Source organism: Pleurodeles waltl, chromosome 10 (assembly GCF_031143425.1).
Source record: "Pleurodeles waltl isolate 20211129_DDA chromosome 10, aPleWal1.hap1.20221129, whole genome shotgun sequence".
Lineage (NCBI taxonomy): Eukaryota > Metazoa > Chordata > Amphibia > Caudata > Salamandridae > Pleurodeles > Pleurodeles waltl.
The window spans coordinates 508,025,090-508,048,821 of NC_090449.1; the positions used below are offsets into that span (position 1 = coordinate 508,025,090).

At 40.6% G+C, this 23,732-nt stretch overlaps 1 protein-coding gene across 6 annotated transcripts in view; it reads left to right on the plus strand.

The window, feature by feature from the left end:
* NBEAL2 (neurobeachin like 2) overlaps window positions 1-23,732 on the plus strand; it is a 646,515-nt gene that overhangs the window by 361,522 nt on the left and 261,261 nt on the right. For 4 of the 6 annotated variants that reach the window (XM_069210922.1, XM_069210923.1, XM_069210919.1 and 1 more), the window contains exons 9-10: window positions 1,889-1,995; window positions 12,043-12,129. In XM_069210922.1, the coding sequence (XP_069067023.1) occupies window positions 1,889-1,995; window positions 12,043-12,129 (194 nt within the window). The remainder of the gene's footprint in view (window positions 1-1,888; window positions 1,996-12,042; window positions 12,130-23,732) is intronic. The other 2 variants (XM_069210925.1, XM_069210924.1) reach the window with 1 other exon arrangement.

Below are 23,732 nucleotides of genomic sequence, written 5' to 3' on the forward strand. Positions count from 1 at the left end.
CAACATTAGACCAGTAAAGGAGGACCAGCTGGACTTTTATCCTTGGACACAGGTGCTGGTCTTGGGGCTTTTCATGTTTCATCCTGAGTGTCTCCACGGAAGTCTAGTCTCAGCTTTCGCCACAATATCGTGGACTTGAGTTTCTGATCACTTGACTATGAAGAGTCCTAGAGCGTGTCAAAGGGCCACCACTCAAAAAATGTTATAAAGGTAACTGGAAAGCATATTTGTGTTGTCAAGAAAGGGATATTTTCCCTGTGACATTTACGTTGCCTGTTTCTGCATGTCTTCTTGTCCTGTAATAGAGGTTTTTTTTAAAAGTAGATTTGCTGGCTGCAAGTAGGCATCCAGCCCCTATTTGGGCCTCCAAAGGTACATGCATATTTTCTAAGTCCTTTGTGGAATTGTCAGCTCCAGCATTGCAGCTTGTCATAGTGCATAAAACCCTTTAAACCCATGAAGATATCGGTACCAAATATCTAAGTGCAGTGGTTCTCTCACTTCTGCCATTATCATGCTTTTAGAAGCCTAAAACCAGTTTCAAAGCCCCTCCTGGGGTCAATAAGGCCCCTGAGTGCTAAATATGGACAGACTATAAGACACAGGGGTAGACAGACTGAATTTAAATTCTCAGACATTGCTCAAAAAGCAGTCACAAACTAGCAGAGGAACATAGGCACCTTTTGATGTGTTGACCTAATCATTAACTGCCAGATGGGTTCTGTAGTAAAATCCTCCTTTCTCATCTAAAATTGGACAAAACATTTTATTATTCATTCCTAAGCAACACCAGCTGTCCTTTGTCCAATCTAGTGAACTCTCACTTTCATTACTGACGCTCGCTCTACTATGGCTTGTCCTTCTACCGAATCAACAGACTTCAAAAAGCACAAAATGCAGTCCTACTCCTCATCCTTGGCTCAGTAATAAGCTAAAACCTCATCACAGAAATCTCCACTTGCTGGTGGTTGAGGAAAGAGTCGCATTCAAAATTCTCTGCCTCTTGTTTGGCTCAGAGAGGCAACAAATACGCTTCTTCCAAGCCTTTCAGCTCAAGTGACTTCAACCTCCTCCCAGTCACTAAAACGAATTGCAGACTGTTGAACCTCGCCTGTGGAACAACCCCCCTCAGTCCTCATGCAACCCCAACAATGTCCCTGCATTCAGAAAGCAAATGAAAAAATGCCTATTCGAATCCCCTCACATCGCTAGCGATTCCACTTCCTCTTGCTTTCTCACTGGTACTTAGCAGCATTTCAGTTATGCAGTGAGTGGTATACAAATTGGAAACACTAAATAAATAAAGGCACACGCTACATACACAGTTGTAGAAAAATATCTTCTTATAGGGAAATGAGTAAATGTGGACATGGAGTTTCAGTGTTAAAAAAGAAAATCAATGTATTGTTTGTAATAGTCCCATTGTGTTTAATAGAAAATTAATAACAGAAGGGCAGGTACAACACCGTTGGCTCCATTGCTATGGCAAACATCTTACACATCCTAGGCAAAAGGCTACATCTGTATGTTGTGATCATGAAGTATGATGGCATGTCTTTTTATTTTATTTTAACAAAGGCTATAGGGGGATGTGAGAACTTGCATCAAGCCTGATCCTCTGTAAGGCAAGGAGTTTGGGCTTGGGGCGATCTGTGACTTGACATACTCCTATGTTACTTTTCTGAATTTTGTGACTTAAGCATTTTTCTAGTTCACCTTGTTTCATAGGGGTGGTAAAAAGGTATTTCTCAACCTACCAGGCTGTTATTACTGTGTGCTAATCAAAGTTCACAAGTTGCTTCTTTGACGTGGCTCAGAAGAGTATATTCAGCTCATGTTTTCATTTCCCTTCCACCTGTCCTTCCTGTCTCACTTGTCCCTCAACTAGGTGCTATTCCAGAAATGTTGAACTGTGGAGACCGGCCTGTTCTACAAGCACTGTTCCTGAGCAACAACTGCTTTGAGCATATCATCAGACTGATCCAGAACAGCAAGGTAATATGGTCTAGGAGTTTGAGATGATCCAGGATAACGTGGGTAGGGATGGGCAACTGTTGCATCTATGAATAATACAGCAATTGACTGGATTAGTTTTCTCAATGTACTAGTGGCTTTTAAAGAAAGGAATCTAGAACTATTCACAGTAACGTATGTTTACCAGTAATAGTCGCTGATTTATTTATACCAGTAATTATTTTGCACAAACCTGCACTGTTTTTTAAGCTTTTAAAGGGGGACTTTTTTAAAACAGGGGTAATTATAAAAAAAAAAATTGTTGGTTGTTAGGGGTGAACGTGGCATACTTTTGTGTTTTTTACTGCCGCATACTGGCCGCCATCTTCTGTTGAAGGGAGATATTTGCAGACTAATTTCTGTTTTCTGAAGACCCAGAGGAGCTAGAAAAGGAGCAATCTGGCACAACCACGCAGCCAGTAATACTTGCTGATTTTGCTCTAACCTGCACTGTTTTTTAATTTTTTTAAAGGGTACTTTTTAACAGGAGGAATTGCTTTAAAAAGTGCTGTTTGTTGTTGGTGGGTGAACGTGGCATACTTTTGTGTTGTTTACTGCTGCATGATGGCCGCCATCTTCTGTTGAGGAGAGCGGTTTGTGGTCTAGTTTCTGTTTTCTGAGACTTGGAGGGGCTTGAAAAGGAGCAATCTGGCATGACCGCGTGGATGGCGCTAAAGGCGTGCCTAAGGCAAGCCGTCTGTGCCCATCAGCGTCCCTTAAGTGTCCATCGCCAGTTATACTGCTAGTTCAGATGGTGTATAGAACAGGAGGTCCCGATAATCATTTGCTCAAGTAAGGAATTATTTAGCCGTAGGTCCAACTTAATAAATGCTGGTGGCGTGACCAAGAGATTAGAGGTCAACATCACGTTGAATTAAATCTTATACTTGAGTCATATGTATGGGATCTTCTTTGTCATCGAAACCTGGATCCCACCGGGCTCAGCAGTTGACTTGGGCTTTATCTGACCATCTAGCCATTAAACAATCCACCAATCAATGATAGGAAAGAGAGAGGGAGGGTTAGTTGTTATTTTGAAAGATAAGTGGGATGTGACTACCCTTTAAACTGATAAAATTCAAGGGGCTGAATTACTGGGCTTTGTCCTAAAAGAGAATTGTAGAGCAATATTCTCTGGTCTTCTATGTTATAGAGCCCTGGGGCCCCTGCTGGAATTTACGGAACCATTTTTGAAGATGCTCACCAATTTTGCCCTGACACATGCTTATTTCTGGGGATTGGCAGATTTTAATATTTGGGCAGCAAGTCGATTCTGCCCCCAGAGTCGGGATGTGCTAGACTCCTGTGATTCTCTGGGTCTGAAGCAATTGGTTAATGGCCCAACACAACAAGGAGGCCACACCCTAAACCTCATAACGGCACCATCAGAACTGATTGCAGTCAAGGAATTGGCTGCACTATGCTGGCCTGATCACGCTTTGGTGATATTTGAATTACACAGATCCAAGCCAGGAATAGCTGAGAGAGGAAACAAGAAAATCAGATACAGTAGAGCCTGGTTCAAGCTAGATAAGATTAAGGATGTTAGTATATTTGACCTACCAGATTGTTTTAAAGAGGTTGATACAATTCTAAAAATGATGACCCTCTCCGCACCGCAATCATGGAGACGTTAGATAGAATAACTCCCCTGAAACTGGTAAAGATTAAATCTAGACAATCAGCTCCTTGGTATACGAAAAACTTAAAAGAAACCAAGCACAAGTGTAGAATACTGGGGAGGTAATGGCACAGAACCTACTCAGATGGGGAAAAGCGAGCTTTTGAAGATGCACTGATTCTTTATAAGATTGAAATCAGGAAAGCTAAAGAATTGTATTATGCCACCACCATTAAGGAAGCTGAAAATAAAACAAAAAAAATGTTTTGGATTGTGGGAGTTCTGGCTGACCCAGATTGTTTGAAAGGTACCGTGATACCATTGCAGGAATTATGCTATAAGCTGTAAGACGTTTTCCATAATAAAATTGGAACAATTATGAAGGATATAGATGGAGAATCTGACCTTGCAGAGAAACATAAACTCCAGTTGGAAGATAGATTGAGTCATGAGAACCTACTGTTGGATTAAGGAGGCAAGGAAATAGATTTAGGTACTAAATTAAACAACATAGAGACCATGAGTGGCAAAGTGTTTCAGGGAACTAGCCATTTTCACTTCCTCTGGCTCCTCGCTGGACCCTGTTCTGCGTGGGGTCTGGAGAGACAGGGCAGAACAATGATATCCAGGTCTATTGAAGGTCGATAATCAGTCCTTAAACATGGGTAAGGCACACCTGTCTGTTTGAGATGGCAAGATGGCTTAAACACAATTTAAAATTCAGTGAAAGCAAGACAAAGTTCATCTGCTGTAAACCTTCTAAAGTTTTATTTCCCCTCCCAAGCAATTTCTGGCATTGGAACACTTCTGAGAGCACTGACAGCTTAAAGTGTTCGTAATTTGGGAGTTTTAATGGAAAGTAATCTCACGATGGACACGTGTGTAAATAGAACAGTAGCAACATGCCATGGCTTACTGATAAATTGTAGGAAAATCACTGCCTTAGTAACTCAACCAGGAGGAGACTAGTGCTACAAAGTGCAGTGCTTAGCAGACTAGATGACTGTAATGCGCTGCTACTAGGTGTCCCTGAGCCTTTTTGGAAAAGATTGAACAGGGTCCAAAGAGTGGCCGCTATGCTTGCGCTAAACAAATCTAGATTTGACTCAGCCTCGGTGGCCCTAAGAGAGCTGCATTGGCTACCAGTAAAATAAAGGATTATTATTAAAGCAATGTGTATTGTTTTTAAAGCTGTAAATGGAGTTGGTCCATCACTCCAGAAAAAGGAGTTTTGCTGTTTAGGCCACAGAGGCAGTTAAGGTCTTCATCTGCAAATCTGATTTCTGTATCGAGATATTAGAAGGTTGGTGGCAGATCTTTTCAGGTGAAGGCTGCCCAGTTGTGGAACAAATTACCACCCTTCTTTAGGAAGGAGGGATACTTGTACAGTTTCAGGAGAAAGTTAGAAACTTGGCTGTTTCCTAAGCTGTAGAAGTGTCAACTGTAATTTTGGTATCTTCAGGTTGTGTCAATCTCATTGCATTTACGGTATGCTGTAGCACCATCATATCTGTGAGGTGAATGTGCACTTTATAAATGAGTGTGAATAATAATTCATAATTTGGTACAAAACTAATCGTATCTGCTGCATTTAAATCATATGTATTGACAGTATTTCAGCTTTGTGGAGTGACTATTACCAATATCAGGGTAATCATAGTTTTAATTTTAAAAGGCTGAAAAACTGAGTTGGTATTATAGCCTTTAAGCAATGAACTGCAGGCTTCACACAGTCTTTGTAGGAGATGCAGAAATCCAATGTTCTGTCTTTGTTAGCTGTAGGCCGATTTAGTTTCATGTAATGTGCCACTGTGAGAGGAATAGTATTGCCTCTCCACAAAGATGCTTTTAGGCACTTGATTGCAAGTACTAATTTAGTAATGAGTTATGATTGCCTCTTAAAGTTAAGAATATATATTTGGGATGGATAGGTGCAATTAAAGTGCGGGTTTGATTCGAGAGAAAGGAACAATCCTGTTGCATCCTTACTAGTAAATATAGTCTGCAAAATTGTGGCAATTTCGGGCTAGTCACCCATAAATACACCATCCGTCTGTTATCACGAAAACCACCCTCCCTTAATCATCTAAATTCTTTGGCTATGTCTACCTTAATCTAACAATGAGCACTATGTGCAACAAAAGATGTTACATCCACATCATTTTTCCGTTCTGGATGGACATTGAGAAGCCTTCAAATCAGGTGAAGGGTTCTCTTAACAGTTCATGTACATTTTTCAGCATTCAGATTTGTACTTTCAAAATGTGGACTCGGGAAACTGCATAATTCAGTAGAAAAACCCCAATCTACCAATTGGCATGTGAAAAGATCACACAGTTTCCATATTGGAATATTAAATGTTGGTAGATGTGGGCCATATTCAGAGTTTTTCAAGGCCTGACCACCCCACCTCCCCCAAATGATTTTGATTGTACATTGTGGTGAATAATCATTTTAAGTATATAGACCCCTTCATTGCACAGTGATCATCTGAAATACATGCATGTACAGAAATGGCTGTGTGAACATTTTCAGACTAGTTCAATTCTCCCTCAAGGGGGGAGGTGGTGGGCAGGAATTTCGTACAAACAAAATTGTTTCCATCCTCTCATTAATTCAAAGTAAGATTTCAATTTGAAATGCCTCCTTGTTCCATTAGTTGTTTGTGCATTTTATCAAATGGGTGCAGGTAAGAAGAGGGAGGGGTGGAACAACCCTCTAGAATATAATGTTTCTTAAGTGTGCAATGTTATCCCAGTGGGTTTACAGCAAGGACAGGGATGAAGATAATGGAGAGACTGATAAACACATCTGTTATATGTGTTATGGGGATATTCCCCAGTACCCCTTGCTTAACATGTTCTGATTGTCTCAGCTTCTCCGGCCTTTTGGAGATCCATCCTTATGCAAAAATGTCAGGCCATTCTGCCTCTGGTAGATAGGTAGAACTGTTCATCTGGGTGCAGTGCTATAAGGCAGAATTGCATGGCTACCTGCAAAATGAAGTTATGAGTCATGAGATTCCTGCTTGTTATAGATATTAATAAATCTAAGGATGGGCAGAGTCCTACAGGGATCCCTGTCCCTATATTTGGCCCCTGTATAATGGTCGAATCTGTCTGTGGAACGGTATGTTTTATATCAAAATGGAAATGTTCCCTGTTGGTTGTAATCTTAATTGAAAGGGCAGATGAACAGCAGTTATTGTTGGTTCATTATCCTCTATTTGACGGATGGTTTCTTGCCCTAGTAAAATGTATCTCCATTTAATTCATAAAAGTGCCAAGAAACAGCGAGTGCGCCCTATTCTCACCTATCCTTGTCTTATCCCACCAAGGTGATTCAATGGTCTGTCCATGATAAGCATGTGACCTTTTGTTTAATATCAATCAGTAATACGTTTATTTCGGGCAACACAGCATCTCAAATAAAACAATAAAACTTCTTAAAACTAAGCAGTACAGAATATATCCAAAGTAAAAAAACAAAGAATTAAAATTCATCATAAAATAAGTCGAAAAAATCGATCCATCATTAATTGTTGTTAAAAACATATGATAAGACCAACTAGACAGTGCAGTACTAATTCATTTTAAAACATCATTCCATCCTTTTTTCTAATCAGCCATACAGCATAGAGATAACGGCTGACCCCTCCCTCCCCCCCAACAGATGGTAACCTGTCCCAGGTCGGTGCACAATATCCTATATGCCTCTTGGTAACTTCTCACCCAAATAGTTTTGCACAAGGGTTTGATCCAGGTTTGCGGCGGCTCTTTATACCTTGGACAAAAAAATATAACTTGTTTTATGTCCTCAATGGCATACCCACAATACTGACACAAAGCTGAGGTAGAAAGCAGGGTCTTGTATTTACAAGCAAATGTATTGGCTAGGAGATTTCCCAGCCTCAATTTGACATAAAGTGTGCTGGCTACCAATGGTTGGATGGCATCCATATAGGGCTCTTCATGAAAATGCCTTACAGTTTAAAAAGTCCTCCACCAAACTTCCTGGCTTGGCCTTATGATGATATTCAAGGACGTTCATCTGCCAGAAGGCTGTAATAACAAGCCCTCCGACACCCAAACCTGAAGATCTACGGTGAGACCAATACTCCCCTTAACCCAAGTTGGCAAGATGATGCTTAACCAATCTGAACCAAGACAATAAATGGGCCATACTCAGGCTCAATACTTCTTCCACAGCCAACCTAGAGACAAGGAGCCCATTTATAGACCATAGCCTAACCCAATGTAAAAGGGGTATGAGGGGCCACCAGGTCCACCCTATTAAGCCCTAATTCAAAACATAATGGGAGAATTGGATTACTCTGGGGCAGGGAAAATAGCGACCTATAAAATTAGTTTCTCTAAAGATTAAGCCCCTAACATCTGAGAATCCCCACACTTCTGCCTCATAAAGGGCAGCAGCCTGGGTCTTAGCCCTAAATATTTCTACTGCTGGTGAGACGGATTTTGAGGTAGTCCCCGTAACCCTCTTGATAATAGCAGAAGCAGCATGTACCAACCCCATTTCACTTTTCTTTATATGGGAATTCCAAGATCTGCATTTGTCAATCCTTACCCCCTAATTTAAAAAAATGAATCAACCTGCTGCAATAATTCCCCTTTCATGGTAAATCTCCCCCACCAAGATCTATGCCGGTTAAAAAACTGGATTTTGTTTTTTTGTAGTGTTAACCTCTAAGCCATGGGCTTCACAAAACTCAGTAAATTTGTTCAAGAGGTTCTGAAAGCCAGTTGGTGTACAGGAAATTGTCAGAGTATTGTCGGCAAATAACAATGCAGGGATTGAAATGCCTGCCAGTTTCGGTGAGTTATGAACACACTCACGCAATATATCAACAAAATCATTGATATATAGTGCAAAAAGGGATGGCGCCAAGACTCATCCTTGTCAGACACTTCGATGCACCGGAATGATTCTGTCAGATTTCCATTCACCCATCACGTCACCTGGGCAATTGTGTTACTGTGGAGTCATATAAGGGCGTCCAACAAATTATCATGAATACTCATCTTGGCCAAGGTGGACCACAAGAGCTGCCTTGGAACTAAGTCGAAGGCTGCCCTTAAGTCCACAGAGGCCAAGTATAGATGGTCCCCAGCCTGCCTCCGATATTTCAAAACTGAGATTGAACTGAAAAATGTGGTCGATGGTACTCACCCTAGATCTAAACTCCATCTGCAAGGGTGAAAGAATTGAAATCTCATTCATCAAATCCTGCAACCTACCCAGTCCCTGACGGCAAAAGATCTTCTGGACATGATCGATTAGGCTAATCACATGGTAATTATTTGTAATGTTCCTACCTCCCTTTTTATAGACCGGTATTATTTCTGCATTTGTCCAGGATTCTGGAAGAGCCCCACCTGCAGCTATATGATAATGAGCCGGTTTAAATAAGGGTCTTATCTATACAGCTCCCCAGGGATTCCACCTGACCCTGGTGTTTCACCTGGGGGCATAGCCTGGATGGCTTGGAGTGTTTCCTCTAGCGAAAAGTATAGTGGCTTAGCCACTACACCAATCCCAGAGTCTTGCTCTGTAGCTATTGTTCCATCCTCTCTTACATCTATGGGGAAAGGAGCATAGATTGTCGAGCAATTATCTACCCATTGGCAAAGTTGCACTACGAGCTCCACTGGGCTATTAGATCTTGTGCACCCATGAGCAAATATGTGCCAGAAGGTCTTGGGATCCTTACAATGGGCTGCCCCTACCAGCTCCATCCAGTTTGTGTCTACCCATCTCTGCTTATATTAGAGATTAACTGTTTCTAATTTTTTCGAGCAACCCTGACCCTCTGTTGTGCCCCACTCTTAATGGCCCTAATAATCTCTCTTGGCCTCTCTACATTCCTTGTTAAACCATTTGGGCGAGTACAATAGAGGGGCCTTTCCAGCATAGTCCTTTATATAATTGTTTTAGAGAGGCGAATAGGACTGCATGCTGGTCACCTACTGATAGATTGTCATGGGAACCATCACTGGTCATGCTCAAACACCTATTAAAAGTATTACAAATTCCAGTCAGGGACTCCCGGTCCAGGCACAGCTTTATCCATTTAATCGTCCTCCAGTTGTTGCTTAAGGATGAAGTAGCTTTTGAGTTAAGTCCCTTCGCTGCTATGCTCCCTGAAAGACCCTTCAGCATAAGTTGCAACCCATTATGATCGTTGTCAATCCGTCTTATAATTGCAAAATCCACAGCAAAATGCCAGAGATCCAAATCCAGGAAAAGGTAATCCATCTTTACTGTCACAGACCCATGCAAGAAGGTAGGACAGCGCGTCATATCTGAGGAAAACCTCCCATTGAACGCATGTATACCAAGCTTCAGTATAAGGGACACAAGCTGAATAGCAGCCACGGGCCAAGACAGTAGGGGCTCGGACCGTAAAGCAGGGATACCTCTAGCCACATCCTCAGCACAATATATTGATGCTAAACCCTCTTATGGTTCAAAGGTGGTGTTAAAATCACCAGCTAATATTGGGGGTAATTTTCTCTCTTGTTACTCATGTGGCAAGCCAGCACCACTAAAATTGGTGATTCCATATTACGCTGTGTAGTGCAATTATAGATGTTATAAATATGCACCCACAACCCCCTATTCCTCTCACGCCAAGCCCAAAATGACATGGCTATTCACATCTACTGTTTTAATCTCTAGGTCACGGGTATTTTTAGTCCATATTATCAACCCACCGGATGGACGCCCTTTTTTTTAAAAGGTACTGCCTCAATACTATAGTTAGAGTATCCCAGTCTGTGTGGTTTATTCAGGACCCATGTTTCTTGCATAACAATTAGATCACTCTGATCAATAAACGTTCCTAGCTTGATAAGCAAAGGGCCTAGGTGGATGAACAGCTGTTAACATACTCAAAGGAAGCTGTATTTGCTTGCACCCACCTAAACTGTGACAAGGTTCATTTCCCCTACTAACCCCACAAATCACATCAGGCTTTTCAGGGTAGGTCTCCCTGGAACTGCTAACAGTGGCTAACTCCTGGCTGCTAGTATAACCTCTACAGCGTCAGTCCTGCTGACCTTTTGTTATACAATAAGTTTTTCAAACGAGGGTGCTGGATGCAAGAATTGGACCCACAGTGAACAAAACAGGGGAGAACAGATCATCCGGACGAACTATTAGCCAGGATGGGAGGGTATTGTATTTGTCTAGGATGCTGACAGGTCTGAACCTGCATCATTGAGATACTGAAGTACGATTCTGATGGACCAGTTGGACACTCAAATGGCTTTTTGAAGTCCTGGATTCACAGTGGGTTCCCTGGGCATGTAAGACGTATTCGAGTTGTCAGCATAACACTGTAGGAAACATAAATGGATTAATAGACTTTAGAACTGGTCCCAATCAGATACATTCTAACAGCTGTGTCTATATAAGCACCTACAGACAAATTTCTGGAAGTCTGATTGGCTTTTTCAAAACATTGTCCCCAGATTCCAGGTGTGCAGATTCCTAGCTGCAAATTGTATCATTCAGACTAAGGTATACCAATTCAATAAATGTGTCCTTATCTGTGCTTTTAGGTGTTCATGTACAGGTCTATCTTGACAATTCACCATCCAAATCCCAAAGCTGAAAACACTTGGATGTTTAATTTATAAATTAATGTATGATGGAAAACCTTGAGAAAGTAAAAGGAAGTAACAAAGAGCAGAGCTGACATTTTGATAAATGTTCAGACATTGGTTTCTGATGTGGAACTGTTAAATTATGTAAATTGATGTTAAAAGATTTTGGCATGGTTTCAACCCAATGATGTATAATAAAATCAGGGACACCAAGGTGAAATGTGTTTCATGTTTACGAAAACTCTACTATGTTTCTACATACGCTTAGGTATTTCGGGAGCAGTGTCCTAATTAGAGAGCAGCAGAGCACTGGCAATGAGTTTTTGACAGCTACAAACATCTTTAATAGCATTCTCAATGTTTTATTTTGTTAGTGCTAAATTAGAAGCTTGACGTGTTTTTGTGTAGAAAGCCCTCCTCTCTTTACTGTGTCCCTTGTATCAGTGGCTGTTCACCGCATTGATGTATCTTTGCAGTCTTTTGTGGGGTTGGGGTGGGCTGAGGGTGAGGTGGTAGTAAATTGCTGGGCATAATCCTTATGTGTTTTTTTCCAAGTCAGTTTCCAGGAAGTTTATTCTGTGCTAGAGATACTTTACATGTGTCTGCTGCCGGAGCCACCTGTGATGAGGGGCGTTCCCTCCTCACTGGGACCCCTTGTATGGTGTGGATGCTACGTGTACGCCTTATTGTTACCTGCTGCATACCTCACTGCCTGATGTGTTTTGCTGATTCCATGCTCCTGTTGCCTGACATGACTTTTCTAACCCCGTTTCCTGACAGTTCTACCTGCGTGGTAGCTGCCGTAAGCCGGAGGAGGGCGGGAGTGACCTCGCCACTCGGTTGCTCACCGAAATCGATATCCAAAAGGTATTGCACGCTGCTTGTGGGATAGTGGGAAATGCTTCCTTTCTCTTTCTTCTGCTTCTGCGGGGACCTGTGATGTCAGCAGGCTGCTAAATCATTTCACAAAAATAGGTTCAGATAACAGTGACCATTCGTGTCACACTCGCAACAAACCGTCTCTTACAATTTAAATGGCAAGTCCTAATGCAGTTGTTTTAGATCCCGTATTATTGATGCATAGGTACTACATATACTCTTGTAAACATTGTAAAAGTAGTTGATGGTTTAATTACATAGCAAAGCTGGATAGTGTAACTGTGCAGTACTGTTGCATGGCTGTAATTAGAGTAAATAGTTAAGCTGCATTTCCGCACAGATCCCAGAGTTGTATAATTAGTATACTTACAGTATTTCTCAGTGGAATTTGTACATAAAACAGTTTGTGTCTGTAAAAATGCTGTGCTCATTAAAACCTGTGTGCCAGTCGATTTGCTAATAAAACACACACACCATCACAAAGGAAGTGTTTACAAGCAGTCATAAAGAAGTGGGCAGGAGAGCGTACCCTCTGAAAAATGGTTAGTGCATATGTCATGGCGCAGTGTGTCAGAGAACTGGCCTATAGTGTCTGTTACTTTTTTTAAGTGCAGTACAGCTATTATTGTGATCAAGTTTAAAGTGTGACGTAATTACTCCGTGTTGTTAAAAACTCTGGGCCAGTCACACCTCCTCTTAAATATTTTATTTCTTGATCCCTCAGGCATGTTTTCAAAACTTATCAGAAAACCTCTACAGTGTGATGAACTGTACTTGCATATAGAATCACAAACACCGAGCATCAATATTTCGTGGCATCATGTTTAGAAAATTGAGATTGCGTCATCTAATCACAGTGTTCAGAATGCTTTCTCTAAATATTGTTGTAGACTTGCATTCTAGGCTGAATGTCGGAAGCAAGGGACAGTCAGAGAGTGGGCAGATTTATCTGCCTGTGTTTGGAAAAATTAGGGAAACGGGTGCATTACCCTTACTGACCACAGGAGGTCGTGCATTAATGTTTGTTTATTACTGTTTTCCTCTTTATGGCGCTCATAAATTCTGGCTGGGTGGTACATGACAGTGCCCTCTTGAGAAGACCTAACAACTGTTAAACCAGTTATATTTCTTGAGCAAGCATTTAGGGTGCATCTAAGGATGACCTGATTCCTTTTTTCTAATTCGGAAAGCTATCAAAAACAAAGCAAGGGTAGAGTTCAAGTTGTATTGCCTCATCATTCCGCACTATAATAAATTGGAAGCAGTTTTCTTTACTTGATTGACAGGATGCTTTGGATGTACCATGCCATCCATGACCATGTCATATTAGAGAAGATCGAAGCCGCTATAGCTGTAAAAAGATGCTGTAAGCCCGTATTGTGCACAAAGGAAGACACCGAAGGGCATCTTGGGTATTATGCCGAGGGTGCACACATTACACAGCCTTGCTTTCTTTCATTGCCATCAGGGAGGTCTTCAATATGAAGTGATAGAGCCTGTTCAGGCAGATATTGAGGAGAGATGGCTCTGCCATTCCTGTACTTGTAAAATCTACATGGCATCGTACAACGTTAACACTTGTAAGACTCCTCTATTCAGGTGCTCTGTGGCCAATAAACAAGGAATTATATAAGAAATTATTATTCTTTTCACAGTTATGCATGATTTACAAACATATAGGGCCTCATTACGAGTTCTACAGACGGTTTTGCCACTCTGCCGCACTTCCAACTGGAAGGTAGCAACCATAGTGGCTACCTCCCCGCTGGGGCCATTAAGAGTTTCCTGCTAGGTCAGTGGGCAGAAACGTAAGTTTTCTCCTGCTGGCCAGCAGGAAACACCCTACAACATTGTCTCCAGCTCGTAATCGAGCTGGCAGTAATGCTATAGGATGCAGGGTTCCCCAGCACCCTCGCAGTGTTATTGCCAGGGTGCTGGCCAGGGGGCCCCTGCACCCGTTCATCACCAGCCTTACAATGGTGTTGCTGCCACCATGAAATCGCTGGCAGAGAACGAGGTTGTAATCCCCAGAACAGCGCTGCTTACAGCGTTGCCCTTGCTGGATTAGGACCGCCGCAACTGCCAGCAGTGCTGGCAGTCCCACCTCAGCCCTTCCGCCACAGTGACAGGCCGACCGCCATCCGCAAACCTGATGGTCATGAGACTGCCAGGTTTGTAATGACTCCCATTATGTAAATTTTATTAGATGTCATACTCATAAAAATGTAGATTTTCCTAGTAATTTATGAAGGACAGTCTTTATTATATTAAAGACATGCAGGCGAGTATTATGCTTTTCATTTCTTGCTTAAATTTAATAACAGCAGTCAAGAATAACAAATAAACTACAAATCCCAAATGGCGAACGTTACAAGACAATGGGAAGAGAAACGTAGTACATAAATGGTAACCAATCAACACATTATACACAGTATTATGGCATCACTTGATTGTGAACAGCCTCTTTTCTTGCTCGAGAAGTTAATAAGAACAAAATAACAGCAAAATAAACAATAAAATAAGTAGAGCCATAATAAGAGTGAGAAGTTTATGACAACAGTTCATAAATCCAGGAAACGATAACTTGTCTGGAAAGGCAGAACCAACAGGATTCCTAAGGAGTCATGAAGAAGGAGAATCATCATGTTTGGAATCCACGAAATTGCCAGCAGGGTTATGGGGCAGGTTGAGAAGGAGTCGGAATTGCTGTCAGAGTTGGAGAAAACAAGAGTTTAAACATTTTAGTGGGATAATACTCGTCTCCTTGTCTTTAATAAAATAAGACTTTCCTTCATAAATTACTAGGAAAATCTACATTTTATGTCAAGACCAGAAGCTCCTTTTATGCTTGTTTAAAGCAAATTAATCACAGTTGTAGAAGCATTGTCAACAGGTTTACAATAAAATACTCTAAACACATTGTCATTAGACCAATCATCTCATCTAGGAATGTCGTCCAAACGGGAACCAGCCCAGAATGCCTTGGAAGCCATAGCTCCCCTGGAAGAATGAGCCCCAAAAATGGAAGTAGCAATACCTGCAAGGGAAGTGATCCATTTTACCCAGCGATCCAGAGTAGGGGAAGACACTGGTTTGTAGCGTTTTGTAAAGGAGATAAGGAGTTTAGATACAGAGAAAGATCTTAGATCAGCAGTTTTCTGTTCATAAATCTTTAAACATTGTACAACACACAATTTGGGACGATCAGGAAAATAAGGGTAAAAAAATCGATGTGAGGTTAGTTTTGGTACGTCGAACCACTGTGAACAAAACACCTGTTGGAGTAAATTGATGAGAAGAAATGTCTAAGGCTCTAACGTCGGACAATCTTTTAATAGAAATGAGGAAGAACAACATTGTTAGTTTTGCAGATAGCATTTTTAGAGAGAGAATAGAATTATCAGGCCATGACAAAAACAGATTTATAATAATGTTTACGTCCCACAATTGACTGCATTTAGGAAGAGGGGGGTTAGAGAGTTTTACTCCCTTCAAAAGCCGGCAGACGAGAGGATGTTCTCCCACTGGTTTTCCATTGATGAAGGGATCGTTGGAAGAAATTGCTGACCTGAAAATGTTGATAGTACAATAAGATTTCCCTTTGCTAGCTTCTGCCGCTAGGAAGTTAATAATAAAGATTACATCTGCTGAAAGGGCATTAATGTCTTTTCCCAAGCACCAGCTGTGCCATAAAGACTAAGCTAACTTGTAAGCTTTTGTAGTTCCTGGAGCCCAGGATTGTTTGATATATTCTGAAGCTTCTGACAAAATGAGTGGGAAAGGTTGAGGATTCCCGAAATTTTCCAAACGAAAAGAGTAGGAAGATTGTCTAAGATTAGGTTGTGAGGGTGATTCAGAGGGTCCAACAGGAGTTTCAGAAATGAAGGGAGAAGAAAGGGAAAGTCTATGGACTATTCCAGAACGGTTGGAAACCATACCTTGGATTGCCAGAATGGAGCTAGGAGTACCAGAGTAGCTTGTTGCCGCCTCACCTGTGCAGGTAACCTGCTGATCATGAGGAAAGGAGGAAAGGTGTAATTCAGAGAAGTTGACCAATCCTGTAAAAAGGCATCTGAGGCTAACGCTAATGGATCTGGGCGCCAGCTGTAAAACTGAGGAAGTTAGGAGTTGAGATGAGAAACCAAAAGATCTATTATCAAAGGACCCCACTTGTTCTGGAATGACTGGAAAATCAAGGGATGAAGCTTCTAGTTGTTTGAGTCCTGAAGATGACGTGAGTGCCAATCTACTACAGAATTGAGATCACCTGGAAGATATTCTGCATGAACCGAAATTTAGTTTGAAAGGCAAAATTCCCTAAAGCCTTTTGCTAGTTCTGCTAGGGGATTGGATTTTTTCCCTCCTAGATGGTTTATGTACCTTACTGCTGAAATATTGTCCATCCTGAGAAGGATAGCACAACCTACTCTATTTTTGCAAAGCTTCTAATTTCAAAGGAGCCGGCAAGCATCTCTAAACAATTGATATGCAACCTGGAATCCATATTGGACCACAGTGGGTCCCCCAACTCAGGCATCTAAATGGTCTATCCACCATTGAAGTTCTATGCGGGAGTACTGATCTAGAGAAATAGTGTATAAATACATTAAACCTTTTCTTAAATGTTGGATTTTTCATCTTTGCAATGCCTAATAATGCAGAGGTCCTGGGAAAATGGCTTGGATAGGGGAGGAGAAGGGACCTACAATTCGAGTTAGAGATCCTAGAGAAATCAAAGAGCTTTGTAGAACCTGAAGAATTTCAGATTTTATGGATTTTACTTTTGCCAAAGGGAGATGAAGTGTGGCCGATACCAAATTTATTCGAAACCCAAGAATTCTATTTGTTAGGTTGGAGAAAAAAAGGATTTCTCTTTGAGTATGAATCCTAGGTCTGAGCACGTTAGAATGATGTGGGATTGAAGGGAAAGAGGACTCTGGTTCATTATAAGGATATCTTCTAGATAAATTATAAGTCTGACTCTTTGAGCTCTGAGGAGAGTTACCACTGGTTTCATTAATTTGGTGAAGCACAACAGAGCTGAAGAAAGACCAAAGGGAAGGGAGGTAAAATGGAAGAATTGGTTTAAACTCTGAAATTGTAGGAATTTCCTGTAATCTGGATGTATAGGAACGGTGAGGTATGCATCTTGCAAATCCAAACAAACCATCCAGTCATTTTGGAGCAGGGTGTCTGTGGGATGAAGAATTGTTTACATTTTGAAATGTCAATAGACTACAAAATTATTGAAGTGTTTGAAGTTGATTACTGGATGCATCTTTTTGTTTTTCTGCTGAACTAAGAAGATGAAACTGGTGAAACCCGACGGGTTGGGTTGACAAAGGGCAATTGCTTGCTATTGGAGAAGGGACTGTACTTCTAAAGAAATAAGATTGAACATTTATGTTGAAAACCATGGAAGAAGAGGTAGGGAAGGCTGAAAAGGTTTTGAGTAAAGCTTGATAGCCTAACCTTGTACTGTGTTTAACACTCGAGGATCTGCGATGATTGACAACCATTGTGGAAGAAAAAAGAAAAGACAACCCCCAACAGGTGGGAAGCCAGAAGATAGTCTCACCTGTTTGTGTATCTGGAACCTTTAAAACCTCTGCTACGGAATCCTCTGCCTCTTTGTAGATAGAATTGAGGCTTTTGGTAAAAGGCATTGAAGGATCCGCTTGAACCTTGGTTGTTGTAACTGCAGCCAGCAAAGCGGTTCCTGCCTGTGCCAGCCCTGGCAAACACCCATTGAAAAAACATTTTCTTCAGGGACTGCTGGACTTTGTCTAAAGAAGCAAAGGTAAACACGTATTTGCTCAACTCCTTGAAAGAGTAATTGAAGAGAAGACCATCTGCTTTGACACCAGGGTCCACTATTGCCAAATTTTCCAATTTCGGATCTAGTTTAAGCAGAAGTCCTTTTCTGCGCTCATGTGTGAGAGCCGAGTTAGCGTTGCCCAGTAAGCAAAATGCTCGTTGGATCCAAAGTGAAGGCTCTTCAGGATCAATTGCACAATCTTCTAACCTAGCAGCCCCTGTCGGTTATATGTTGAAACAACAAGTGCTTAAAGCACCCATGCCTCAACAATGAGATCGGAACAACAAACTCGTTGGTATCGCTAATGCCTTTACCACGAATGCCCTTACAACGATTTTTCGTAGTAAAGGCATTTCTGGTAAAGGCATTAGTGATCAGCATGCACGGTTACAGCATGCGTCCCCCCTAGCCTTCTACCCCTTAAAATTACCGCAACCCACCCACCCCCACAACCACCCCAACCCCCACCCCCAAAATTACCCCAACTCTCTCCCCTAAAACCTAAAGCACCCCAACCCACCCCTTAAACCTAAACCATGACCCCCCTCCCCCACGCCTAAACCCTAATCACCCCGAGCCCCCACCCCACCCCAAAAACTAAAAATACCCAGAGTCCCCACCCTGCCCCTAAAACCTAGAGCAACCCAACCCACCCCTAAAACCTAAACCCTGACCCCCTCAAACCCTAATCACCCCAAGCTCCCACCCCACCCCCAAAAACTAAAAATAACCAGAGTCCCCACCCCGCCCCTAAAACCTAAAGCACCCCAACCCACCCCTAAAACCTAAACCCTGACCTCCCCCCCCTCTAAACCCTAATCACCTCGAGCCCCTACCCCACCCCCAAAAAAACAGCCCCAGTCCCAGCCCAACTTTCCTCCTCCTTCACTGCATCGACTCCCTTCTTCTGTGCCTTAACCACGCATGTACGTTGTTCACACCTGCGTGGTTAAGGCCCGAAAACCAGGAAGTCATGGAAAACGAAACCGTTGTTTCGCTTTCGTTTTCCACGACTTTGTGGTTTAGGAGTCATTGTTTCAGGTGTTTCCTGCCCCTGACAAGGTAAAAAATGCGGGTAAGTGGACCAACCACATCTAACAGTTTGTCCTGACATAAGGACCATGCCACATCCACACCCTTTTGTGGATCCTTGCCAAATTTGGTTAAAAAAAAAAAAAGGTCAGGAGAGCTGGATCAATGGTAGGGGTAATTGTGATCTTTTGAGGGTAAGAAGGTTGCGGGCATTCAGAATGTAACTTGGCCATAGTTTGCTTGTCCAGAGGAGAACGTAGTCTAGATGCTATATATTCCCCAACATGATCCCCAGCAACCCACTCCATGGAGTTTGGGTGATGAATATGACTGGGATCAAACATAGGGGTTCCGTCCGAATCTGTGACGGTCTTAGGCTTAGAAATATCTTGTGGAGATTTTTTTGTTTTTTTTTGTTGGGTGGAGGAGATAATAAAACTCAGTTGTCCTTGTCAGATAGGTCATTATCTGAATCCATGTCAGCCAAATCGTCGTCCGTACCTGGAATGGAGGAGATTAGGGTAGGGGACGTGATGTGTCTGGACTTTGTTTTGCATTTCATGCCTGATTTTTCTCTGTTCTGTATATTACCCTCCTTAGAAAGAGGCCTGTGTAAGGAGCCACGTCCTCTGCTTTATGTGAGGAAACCTCACTAACCATTACGCCAATTTTTGAGTTTTTTGGGTTGAGTATTGGCTGAAGGGCGCTTTCTGCTTTCCCCCGCAGACTGGGCCACAATCGTCCTGGACATCATATTGATAACAGAATTTTCTATGTTTTTTGACAATTTGTCCATGGAGGCTGGCATTGCCTGGTGTACCTAGGCTTGAATACAATTATTCAACTCTTTAACTGTATTCTCCTCATCAAGACCATCCTGCAGCAAAGGAGACGTATCAATCTCCATGACAGGAGGTGAAAGCAAAATAAACAAACTCCTATGGGCGGTAAAAAGAGAGCAGAAGGCGGTGAATGGGTGTGGTTGGGCGTGGCTAAGAGAGACCTTGCCACCGGGACAGAAGCAGGAAAAGGTCGGTGTAGGGGAAGACGGGCAAAAGGAGAGACAACCTGATGCAGCGCTGGGAGAACCCTGGAATCGTTCCACAGAAGTGGAATAAAATGGAGACCGCTGTCTGAGGAACGGTTAAAACCGTAGATTTCAGAGCGCGAGAATGGCAGGGCTCGAGAACAATGTGGCAACTTGCCATCTGCCGGTAATAGGAAACAAAGTAAAAATGGCGCGTGGCGCTTATTAGAAAAACATTGCTAATACTTTATATACAAAATATGAACATTAAATTAAATAATTATAAAGAGAAAACCAGTGAAGTACTTGACTGCGAGCAGCACAAAAAGTCAAGTGATGTCATAATACTGTGTATGATGTGTTGATTGGTTACCATTTATGTACTATGTTTCTCTTCCCATTGGCTTGTAACGTTCGCCATCTGGGATTTGTAGTTTATTTGTTGTTCTTGACTGCTGCTTTTAAATTTAAGCAAGAAAAGCATAATAGGAGCCTTCGATCTTGACATAAAATTGTTATATTCATACCATCAGTAAAAAAAAAATACCAGAAAACAATTGATCTTCATCATTATAGCCTTTTAGCATGCATAGTTTTTATGTAAATAATGCAACTTGTATTTTACATAAATATTTAATGGCCAGTTTGGGCGAGGATATTAAGATATTATAAAGGCTCCTATATATATTTGTGTTTACATTAGTATATGTTCTTTAAGCACCTTGGCATTGCATCCTTAAAAGTATTTGCCAAGCCACTATGTATGTAAGACCGAATCATTTGTAATATCTATAGATAAACCATCTTATAATATAAGCTCAGAGACCACATTATAAAGAATCTTTTTGTGTGATTGTTATACAGGCACTTCTCTTTTAGGGAGCCAGGTACCAGTATACACATTCTTTAAACCTAGCATTACTACTTTGTAAATTATTCAATCTATGCATTTAATTATTGCAGAGTCCATATAAACTTTAAAAGAATAAAAATAGAACATATGTGCATACTCCAAACTTAACTATTTGTTCCAAACAAATAAGAAACCATATTGAACATCCATGTTAAGGTAAAATTACATAAAATGTTGAGGCGTGCCAACTCCAAATCTCTAATACAGTATTGTGCTAAACATAATAGATACATTTAAATTAACAGGGTTTCTAATTTTATTAAATTGTTGAGTTTCTCAAAACTATTCACACATTCAGTGGCTGTACCTAACGTGTATACAGTTAGATCCATGGCCACTAGGTCCCTTTGTCGCCACCACTATGGTCTGTGTGTAAAGTTTACACCACTGTCTATTTTAGCTCATCTGGCTGATGGCCTGCTTCCATGTAGTGATTAACAAATTGAGTATTTTGCCATCTGAATGTAATCTTTGCTTTGTGCTCTATAATGCATTTTTATTGGCTGGGTGGTTGTGCCAGTGTTGGTGTTTCACCGGGGCAAGTAATGCTATAAATAACTATTTTGTTGTTACATTTGAGGAGTCTTTTTAATACACTATTTTATCTCCAGTTTGTGCCTTCTTAGAATGTTCAGTGAAGTGACATACACTACATTGGAAACATAATTATTGATCTTTTATCTTATTTACACCCCATAATTTTTTTTTTCTTCTCTTTTTCCTTATAAGTATTTGCTTTGACTAATTAGTCTCTCAGATTTCATCCCTACTTGATGGCAAGCAATCGTTTGATTCATTTTGGGGACTGAAGAATATGCAAGCTTGTAATATTATTTCACCTTCTTAGAGGCTGGGCTGAATGTGGTAAAACATATAAATGGGCATCCATTAAGTATTGTCTATTGGAGGGTGTACCATGCCCTTTTGCATTATGAACTAGTCTAGTAGGATGTCCTCTTTGAAAAAGTTGTTTCTGTAAATTGTTGGCTTGCATAATATAAACTTTTTGGTATAATTTCTTTGTGTGGCCAGCTATTGTGCATATAGACGGTTTTCTTTTAAATTGTTGGATGGTAACTAGAAAATGTAATCATATGTTGCCACTTGTGGGCTTCATGACCCCAAGTAAAATATATTATCTTCCCACTGTACATGAATATTTAGAGAACAGAGCCCACTTTTGTCATAATTTAATGTGAGTATGTAATTCTGGCATTGAACCATTTGTCGAATGTGAGCAGATCGTCTTGTAGACCATTTAAATGACATAGTATCAGTGCAAGAATCCATTTAAAGATCTGATTTGTAATTGGCCTCTAATTTGCATAGACCTATTTTTCTTCCAAAAAGGACATTTATTGGTTTGCCATTTCAGGTACAAAGATGAAGCTCATGAACATACCTTTTATTTGCGGATAGAAGTATTTGTTTTACATAAAGAAGTGCTTTTAAGGGTTATTCTAGGCAGATTACATATAAACTCAGTAGGAACCATATGTGCTGCATCTCTTTTACCTAAAATGAGCCTGATTACAGCCTCATTGTGTGGGACACTGTTATAAAGAACTTCAGTATCAGCACTAGTTAGAATTTAATTGTTGGGATTAAAATCTGTACTTTTCTTGCATGTTTATAAAACAAATAAACTCTCTTAAATATGCTTGTGTATCGGTCCCAAAGGTATTTAGAAAGAAATCAGCATACTGAGAGATAGGCTCTAATATTGAATCAAATACAGAGAATATTTGTCTTCCATGGGGCATTTCAAAAGTTTTGTGTGTTTTTGGTAAAATGTAGAAGAGTAGTAGAGAATTGGTATTCATAGTCTTTTTATATTTAGAAAATCATATTCGTTTTGACTGACAGTCATTCTCTAATGCTTCCTGTGTCATTTTATTTATCACTTCCTGTATTTCTCTGGCGGTATCCATATTTAGTTACTTTAATATTTTACATGGTTCAGTTAATCAATAACAATGCCTTCACCTTTATCATCTGGCTTTATTACTTCTTTCTTTCTTAGCTGCTAAAGAATTAATCACTCTATACTCTTCCTTAGATTTGTTTTAATTTACTGCTTTTTTTTCGGTATTTTTAGAAGATCTTCTAATACTATTTTTTCAAATATAACTGCTTCCAATGATATTGTAGTAAGTGGAGAAAATAAAGTGGATTGATTATGTAGGCCCATGATCTCTTCAGATCTGTGTTTTCTTTATCTGGGAAAAATACATTTAACCTGTTTTTTTATCATGGATTGCAGAATCTCCATTTTGGTGTCTGAATTTTTTCCAATGGTAAGCCTTTGGATAAGATTGGCATCTCTCTATCTGTAGATGATAGGTGGGAGTTTTATGGTTTTGTCATTTAGCATTAGTATAGATATGTCCCTAAAATGGAGATTATTTATTTTTACATATTCATGTTTGTAGGGTCGCTACAGAACTGACTGTCTATAGGTGCCAAAATCTATTACAAATAATGTAAAATAACATGCATTATTCCAGTAAAAACAGAACCCCAAAGATACTGGAAATACTGAAACATAATTAGTTTCTGAAAAGGAATGTTTTAAGACCTTTACTAAAGCTTACAATAATATTCTTACTAAGATTTTCTATTTAACATTCTCATTTTCTCTATGCTTTGCCATATAGTTGCATAATTAGAATAGTTGTGTATCGCCCTAGGCAGTACAGTTTTGGAGTTAGTATTGATAACCAACTGCACAGAACTTAACCATGTATATTTAGTGTAATTAAATAGTTTAGTTGCTTAGCTATGTACTTATTACATTTTGA